Source organism: Tamandua tetradactyla, chromosome 4 (assembly GCF_023851605.1).
Source record: "Tamandua tetradactyla isolate mTamTet1 chromosome 4, mTamTet1.pri, whole genome shotgun sequence".
NCBI lineage: Eukaryota > Metazoa > Chordata > Mammalia > Pilosa > Myrmecophagidae > Tamandua > Tamandua tetradactyla.
Window position 1 is genome coordinate 183,912,181 of NC_135330.1, and position 9,198 is coordinate 183,921,378.

A 9,198-nucleotide genomic window follows, 5' to 3' on the forward strand; every position below is an offset into this window, starting at 1 on the left:
GAGGGCCCTTTCCCAGGGAGGGGAAGATATGGAATGTGCTGGTCTGACATCCTACTGGCAAAAGAGACCTGTTTGGGTCCTGGTGCTGCTCCCCTCCCCCCATGAAGGCACAGGTGTGTGACGCTGATACGCCCAGTCCCATGGCCTGGCATCATCCCAGGGGTGGGGGTAGCATGGGGGCCACTAGATCCATCAGCCACACAGGAGGAGTTTCTGTTGGGGTGCACGTGTTCACCCCCCAGTCCCAGAGTTGGCAGATTTTGGCACAAATAACCAAAACATCTTATAAAAGAAGAATGAAGTGGGAGGACTCACACTTCCTGACTTTAAAGCATATTACAATGCTACAGTGGTCAAAACAGCATGTACTGGCACAAGGACAGACATATTGATTAATGGAATCAAATTGAGAGTTCAGAAAAAGACCCTCACATCTATGGCCAATTGATTTTTGACGAGGTTGCTGTGCAGGTTTAAAACTGTTCTATACCTCAGAAAAGCCATGTTCATCTTCCTAATCCCAATTTGTGGAGACAGACCTAATGTTTAGGGTGGGACCTTTTGATTAGATTGCTTCCATGGAGATGTAACCCTCCCAATTGTGGGTGGGATCTTTTGGTTGTGGTTTCCATAGAGTTGGATCTCTGTCCACTCAAGGTGGGTCTTAATCTGCTTACTGGAGTCCTTTAAGAGGGAACCATTTTGGAAAAATCTTACAGCCAACAACAGACAGAGAAGATACAGAAAGAAAACACCCTAGGGAAACTGTTTGAAACCAGAAGTCAAAGGACTAGCAGACACCAGTCACATGCCTTCCCAGCTGACAGGGGTATTCTGAAAGCCATTGATCTTTATTCTTGAGTCCAGATATCTTTCTCTGGATGTCTTAGTTTGGACATTTTTATGGCCTTACTGCTGAAAACTTGTAACTTAATAAATCCCCTTTATAAAAGCCATTCCATTCCTGGTAAATTGCATTCTGGCTGCATTAGCAAACTAAAACAGATGCCAAGTCTACAAAACTGGAAAAGAACAGCCTGTTCAACAAATGGTATTGAGAGAACTGGATAGCCATACGCAAAAAAAAAAAAAAAAAAAAAAAAAAAAAGAGCCCCCCCCCCCCATCTCATACCATATATAAGAATTAACTCAAGAGATGAAGCCCACTGACTTGTATGCTTAGGAGTGGCTGAGATGGGAAATTTCAGGATATATATGTTTCCACAGTTAAACAGATAAAAAAGAAAGAAGAATAGACAAAGATAATTAAATGCAATACATGATCTGGATTGAATCTAAAAATGGAGGAGAAAATGTCAGATGGATTCTGTTAGGACATATGAAAAAATTGGAAAACAGGTGATAAGTTTTAGATCATTGTTAAATTTCTTAAACTTCATAGTGGTACTAATATGGCTACCTGAGTGAATGTCCTTATTCTTAGGAAATGTACCTTGAAAATATTAAGTGTTCAAGGAGCATGATGTACACAGCCTACTCTCAAATGTTTAAAAGATAGAGGGATAGACAGAATGATATGCCAAATGTGGCAAAATGCTAAAAATTGGTGGATCTGGGAATTTTGGTAGGAGGTTATGATGGGGTTCTTTATATGGGTTTTAAAATTATTTTTGTAACTGTCCTATAAGTTTCAAACTATTTCAAAATTTAAAAGTTGATTAAAAAGTTTTAATTCAAAATGGATCAAAGCCTTAAATATAAGAACCTGGACTATAAAACTCCTAGAAGAAAATGTAGGGAAGCCTCTTCAAGATATCATGGTAGGGAGTGGTTTTTAGACTCAACACCGAAAGCACAAGCAATGAAAGAAAAAAATAGATAAACAGCAACTTCTCAAAATTAAAAACTGTTGTGCAAAGAACTTTGTTATCAAAGTGAAAAGACAACCTACTCCATGGAGAAAATATTTGGAAACCACATATTCAATAAGAGTTTAATCCAGAATAAAGACATTCTACAGCTCAACAATAAAAAGACAAATGATATAATTAAAAATTGGGCAAAAATTTCCCAATATAACTTATGTGGACAGCTTAATTGAACACCATAGTACATGGAACCTTCAGTAGAGCATGAGATATTGCAGGTTTGTCCAGAGTGATGCCCTGATAAATCCCAGAGTGATATGAACAGTGAATAAAAAAGTATTTGCAAAGTCCCCTTGGGGGAATGGTGAGAAAGGGGGAAAATTCAACTTCCCCAAGTGGAGAATTCTTGATATTCTCAGAAGCAGTGGGGACAACCAAAGCAATAGGCTGAGCCCCCAATCTTGGGGTTTGTTCTTATGAAACTTAACCCTGCAAAGGATAGGCGTAACCTGCTTAAAATTAGTCCTAAGAGTCACCCCCAAGAGAACTTCTTTTGTTGCTCAGATGTGGCCTCTCTCTCAGCCAACATGACAAGCAAACTCACTACCCTCCCCCTCTCTACATGGGACATGACTCCCAGGGTTGTGGACCTTCCTGGCAATGTGGGACAGAAATCCTAGAATGAGCTGGGACTCAGCATCAAGCAGTTGAGAAAACCTTCACGACCAAAAGGGGGAAGAGCGAAATGAGACAAAATAAAGTGTCAATGGCTGAGAGATTCCAAACAGAGTCAAGAGGTTATCCTGGAGGTATTCTTACACATTATATAGATATCACCTCCTTAGTTAAGGCGTAAAGGAGAGGCTGGAGGGAACTGCCTGAAAATGTAGAGCTGTGTTCCAGTAGCCATGTTCCTTGAGGATGATTGAATAATGATATAGCTTTCACAATGTGACTGTGTGATTGTGAAAACCTTGTGTCTGATGCTCCTTTTATCTACAGTATGGACAGATAAGTAAAACATATGGATTAAAAATAAATAAATAATAGGGGGAACAAACGTTAAAATAAATGTAGTAGATTGAAACGCTAGTGATCAATGAAAGGGAGAGGTAAAAGGTATGGTATGTATGAATTTTTTTTTCTTTTTATTTCTTTTTCTGAATTGATGAAAATGGAAAATGTTCTAAGAAATGATCATGATGATGAATATATGTGAGTTATTGATTATATATCAAGAATGGAATGATCATACAGCAAGAACATTTGTGATTGCATGTTATGTTTAATAAATAAAAAAAATTGGGCAAAAGACTTGAATAGACATTTCCCCAAAGATGAAATACAAATGGCTAAAAACCACATAAAAAGATGCTCAGCATCAATAGTAAAATACAAACCAAAACCACAAGAGAGATATCATTTCACATCCACTAGAAGGCTACTATTATAAAAATAGAAAACTATAAGTATTGAAGAGGTTGTAATGAAATAGGAACACTCATTCATGTTAAAATGTAAAATGGTGTAGCTGCCACGGAAGACAGCTTGGCAGTTCCTCAGGAAGCTAAGTATAGAACTATTATTTGATCCGGTGATCCCGCTACTAGGTTTATACCCAGAAGAACTGAAAGCAGGGCTCGAACAAGTCTTTGCATGTAGATTTTCAACATGAACGAACCTTGAAGACATGTGCAGTGAGGTGAGCCAGACACAGAAGGACAAATAGCGTACGAGCTCACTGATATGCGCTGATTAGAATAAGCAAACTCAGAGTTAGAATCAAGAATACAGTTTACCAGGAGACAGATCGGGGATAGAGAATGGGGAGCTGATGCTTCACTTGTACAGAGTTTCTATTTAGGTTGACAGTAAAGGTGTGGAAATGGTGGTGATGGCAGCACATTATTCAGCGTAATCAACACTACTGAACTGCAGAGGTGAATGTGGTCAAAAAGGGAAACTCCAGGGTGTAAATATTACTAGAATAAAAATTAAAACATGGAACATAGGGCTGTGCAATACAGTGAATCCTGTTGCTGATGGTGGACGATAGTACAAGAAAATGTTCTTCCATGAATTATAACAAATGAACAATACTAATACAAGGTGGTATTAGGGTGGTTAGATGGTAAAAAATAAACCTACTGTAAATTATGGCTGATAGATAATAGTAGGATCTTAATAATTTTTCAATTGTAGCAAAGGTAACTATTTTTTTTTAAAGTACAATTATAAAAAAGTGCTGTCATCAATTTTAACAAATGTTCCATACCAATGTAAGGTGTTGGTGGTAAGGTAATATATTGGACTCCTGTATTTTATGCATGATTGTTTCGTAAACCCACAACTTCTTTAATAAAAACATTTTTAAAAAGAGAATTAAAATCTGGAAAGATTTTTATTCTGCAATTAGAATGTTTCCAAATTTCCTGCTTTTCCACGATATCAGAAAATAGACACAATGCATTGAACACAGTTTAAGCAAGAAAAAAGATAAAGAATTCAAATTAGACTGACCTATCCTATCCAAGAAAGAATAATAGAATAGAATCAAATGATAGAACCAAAGATAGGCAAATGAATGTGCATTTGCATTTTAAATAAAAATAAAAGGTTTGTGCACATACGTGACACTTTTTAAATGACTCCCTGCTTTGACTGGGCTTTGGGTCAGGCGTCTGAAATTAACCAGCCATAACCACTTTGGATAACAGAGCCTCTCCTGCATTCAAGGCAAACTGCAAGACCATGTGCAAAGTGGGGTACCATTTGTGTGTATGTGTATACATGAATACACTGCTCCTGGAAGGAGACACAAGAACAGTTACCAGCAGTTGCCTCTACAGAGGAGGCTGGGGTGGGAGAGAAACGCAATTTCACTTTATATCCATTGGTATAATTAAAATATTTTTACCATGTGCATAATAAATAAATACATTTAAATTTTATATATGTCCATATAACTTTTTAAAATTAAAAGAACTGCTCATTCCTGGGGGGGAGGGGGGGCATGAGCTGGGAATTGAATCCGGGTCTCCTACATGGCAGGAGAGCATTCTACCAAGGAACCACCCATACGCCCAAAAGAGCAGTTAACTTTTAAAGAAGAAATCAAAAGGAAGAGATTGATGTCGATGTTCAGCCACAAATATGCTTATATGCAGAGGCAGCAGCAGGGACGGAACACCAGTGTAAAATGACTCATTCACACATACAGGATAATTAGCTCCAGGGTCTGACTCACCCCATCTGTAAAGCAAAATCAGACCAACCTTTGAGATCACTTCAGCTCTGTGGTTTTATGAGATGCTATTAGTACCACTGTTCAGTAAAGACAAGCATGTCTCCATAATGGATGCTACTCCTCAATCAGAAGGCTGAATGGTAAGGACCTTAAGAAGGGGGGGCTTCTGCCCAATGATAAGGCCTATCCAGGAAGCCCCAGTACCCCTGAGCAGCTCTCCCCTCCCTCAAGTCCCACACCTGATCAGACAGCAAAATTCTGGAAATCGACCTGCTCCGTCCAGCCTTATTTCATTCAACTTTGCAAACCCGTCCCAAGCACCTGCCATGTGCTAGGCAGTACTCTAGGCCCTATTTGCTAACCAAAATGCCCTTTCTTAAAGCAAAAACTGAGCCCAGGGGGGTCGATGATGGTAAGCCCAGGACGGGGCCCCGGAGCATAACTGTCAATTTAATTATCCCTAAAATATTTGTGCATGGCAAAAGAGGACACCCTCATCTCAGTGGATTATGAGATGTGTGGAAAGGTGCAAGGGGTGGTTTTCCCCAAGTACACTCAGCCTGAGGGTAAAAAACTGGGATTGATGGGCTGGGTCCAGACCACAGACTGGGCACAGTTCAAGGGTACCTACCTGCAAGGACCCGCCTCCGAGGGGTATCATATGCAGGAATGGCTTTGACAAGAGGAAGTTCCAAAGCACACAGGGACAGAGCAAACTTCAATGATGAAAAAGTCATCGTAAAGTTGGCTCATTCAGATTTCCAAGTTGTGAAATTACAACCTTAATTTAAAATCTCTAAAATGCTCAGTAGTTTTGCTTTTTAATCGTTGATAGAAATAAAACTATTTCGTATTCAAAATTAGAATGTGCCAATAAGTTATTTTACTATCAGATATTTGAATGTTACTATATAGTGTGTGTATGACGGAAGGATTACAACTAACACATTTATTCTAATGACTAAAAACACATTAGAATCTTCCAAAAAATGCAAAAATGGAAAATGTCTTGCTTAAAAAGTTCTTGAATAGTTTACTTTTCTCAGCCTGATGAGGACTGAAAATACATTGTACAGACCTTCAGCATCTCGCTCAAGTGGCAGGTTCTCTGGCTTCATTTCCTGCCACATACCATCACATATGCCATACAGTGGTCACACAACTCACTCCCTCCGCAGCTGGGATCCCTGCCCCTACCCCTTAACCTCCCTTAACGTCCACGCGTACTTGCAACTACCACACAGGTGGGCCTTTTTTCAGGGGTCCAGCTCCTAATTCTGTTTGCCCTTTTGAGTTCCCATAAGCCCCTGGGCCCACTTCTACCTAAGCAGTCACCACACTGCAGTACAAACACTGTCTCTTTATCCTGCACACCATCTGTAACACTGCAGGAAAACACTTCATTCATTCATTTAATTAAAATATTTAAGTAATTATCTGGGCCAAGCCCTGTTCCATGTGTAGGGATTTAGCAGTGAATGAAACAAAATCCCTGCTTTTTATTTTACTAAAGGAAGCAAACAAAAATATACAAAATAAATACGATACAGAACATGTTTGTGATGAGAAAAATAAAGCAGGGATGAGGGACAGGAAGTGTGGCTAATAAAGTGGGGGGTGGGGTGGGTAGGATACGTCTGATAGGAAGGGATGTGTAATTTTAGATAGTGGTCTAGGGAGACCTGACTGAGGTGGCATTTGAGTGAAGAGCTGAAAGAAATGAGCACACGTCCTGTAGGACATCTGGGAAAAGAACTCCAAGAAGAGGGGACAGCCAGTCCAACAGCCGTGACACAGGAGCAGCAAGAGAGCCGCTACGCACAGAGGGAGTCAAGGATAAGGAGAGCGCAGGAAATGAGGTCAGAGAGCTGAGGTATGAGGGTGGCAAACAATACAGGATCTCGTAGGGCTCTAGCTTGGACTCTGAGGGAAATAGGAAGGGTTCTGTCACATGGTTGGATAAATGGAGGCTTGTCAAATCTAATTTTGAGGAGGAAGATATCACTCCGTTTGCTTCCAGGTCCCAGATATAATTCTCTGGACAGAATACTGTAGGTCCCATTCCAATCTAACATGAAAGCCCATCTAAAAGGGGGAAAAGAACAGAAAGTTCTTGTTTCAGAACAGCGCACAATGCAACCAAAGCTCTAAGTGTCATCTTTAAACCAGTACAGGACATTCATATTTCCTTTTCCTCCCTGCTCCCAAGATTAAGGACATTTGCTTATCCTCAGTAAGAGGTAAGAGCTCCATCTGCTCTCTCCCCAGAGACCTCTGGTTGGTCTGATGCTTTGTAACCCTGTGTTCCGTGGGAAAAATACACACCCAAAGCTCAACGGGCATACTTTCCAGTCAAGGAATTTAATGAGGAGGGCTCTTTTCTACAGCACTTAAATTCACCTGGCTTTTAGTCTGGTCAGACGCATTTGTTGAATGAGTTTGTGGATTAAGCTTTTAACTCACCTCTCATACTTTTCTGGACACTACTACTTCCTTTTAAAAGTTTAGACCATTTAATTGCTCTTCTAGTGAGTATTACCAAATAGGTGGAAAAAAATTCTTCATAAGACGCATAATCAAAGTCTTCAGGCCTTTCAAATCCATATGGATCAACCCTACAATGCAAAAAGAAGAAGGAATAAAAATAAGAACTGCAGACCAAAAATAAAATTTCTGTATACACACATGATGGGACCAGTTAGAGTCATTAAACCCAAGGCGCACTACCAAAACACGTAGTGGCATTAAGACGCCAAGCTGCCCAGCTCCCTCACCCACAACTTTTTAGCCAATCATCGGTGTTTTTATTTTTTGGATTCGGGCTGCTGGGAAAAGGACAAAGAGCCTGCGTGGGAAAAGCCACAGCACGCGGATTTCAGAGCCGGCCAATATTTAACTGTAACCATTCTTAACCGCGGAGGAGCGCCAGCGACAAAATAAGTCCGCGATAGGAAACGCTCCCAGCACGACACTCCTCGGACGAGACCGAGTCCCAGACGCGGGGAGCCCCGGCCGAGCGCCCCTGGTCCCTCCCGGATGCGCTGCGAAAAGAGAATGGTTTTGCCCGCTGCGGCGCGGTGGCAGCGGTTCCCAGCCAAGGGATGACACACGACGCGCAGAGTAGTGCCAGCGGGGGGACGTGGCTCGGTACACACACACACACGCGCACGCACACAGCTCCGGAGGCTCGGGGATGGGTCACCAACCTCGCGGGAGACGAGCGCCCCCAGAGCCGCCGCCGCCCCCACCGCCACCTACCTGGGGACCCGGTCCCGCGCCGCCCGCGAAGCCGCGTCTTCCCGGCGTCCCTGCTCTCGCGGCGCAGGGTCCATGGCGCCGGGGCTCGCCGGGGGCTGCGAGGAGGCGGCGGCGGGAGGGCGGCGAGGGGAGCCGGGGGGCGAAGGAGGAGCTGGGGTCCCGGAGCTGGGCGCCCCCCGCCCGGTGCCGTCCCGCTGGAGACCTCAGCGGCCGCGGCGGCCCCTCCCGCAGCCAGCCGGATCCGTGGAGGCCGAGGAGCGAGCGGATCCAAAGTTCATCTGCCGGGACTCCGGGAGCTGCTCGGCTCTTTCCGGGCCCTGCAGCGGCCACCAGGAGGCGGTGCGAGGCGGCCGGGCGCCGAGGCCCCCGGGCGCCCGTGGCGGGGGCGATCGCGGCGGGGGCGGCCCCCTGGGCGCACGCGGGCCCGAGGGGCCGGGAGCTGCCGCTGCACCTGCTCGCGCGGCACCCGGGGTGGCGGGCCCGGAGCCTGGAAAGGGGCCCAAGCCGTCAGTCCCCTGCGGGGAGAGGGAGGAGGCCGCGGGAGCCGGGAGGGTGAGCCGGGGTGGCGAGATCCGGGCGGGGACTTGGCGCTCACCAGCGCCCAGAGGAGCGGGGTGCTGGGGAGATGCGGCCCCGGGCGGGGGCGACCCGTCCGGCCTCGTCTCCCCAGGCGCAGCCGACAGACTGGACAAGCGCCCTGGCGTCCGGGTTTGGGGGTCTGGGCCTTGGTTTACGCGCTCTCAGAGGCCCAGGAGAGGGGCCGGGAAGGGGCAGCGGGGCGATGTTCAGCCCCGAAGGACTTCTGCGGCCTTCGAGCAGGCTTTGGAGGAAATAAATCCTATTTTTTATTCTTATTAGATTCCT

General features: G+C 44.5%; 1 protein-coding gene and 1 pseudogene across 3 annotated transcripts in view; one reads left to right on the forward strand and one right to left on the reverse strand.

The window, feature by feature from the left end:
- The window catches only part of GRTP1 (growth hormone regulated TBC protein 1), an 87,614-nt gene extending 78,917 nt beyond the window's left edge, over positions 1-8,697 (reverse strand). For 2 of the 3 annotated variants that reach the window (XM_077158744.1, XM_077158743.1), the window contains exons 1-2: positions 8,335-8,697; positions 7,540-7,691 (exon numbers count right to left, since the gene is read on the reverse strand). In XM_077158744.1, coding sequence (XP_077014859.1) covers positions 7,540-7,691; positions 8,335-8,408 — 226 coding nt within the window. In that variant the 5' untranslated portion in view covers positions 8,409-8,697. Of the gene's footprint in view, positions 1-7,539; positions 7,692-7,989; positions 8,109-8,334 lie in introns of those variants that run through there. The other variant, XM_077158745.1, reaches the window with a different exon arrangement.
- LOC143679665 (acylphosphatase-1 pseudogene) lies at positions 5,552-5,862 on the forward strand (annotated as a pseudogene).
- Positions 8,698-9,198: the final 501 nt, after the last annotated feature.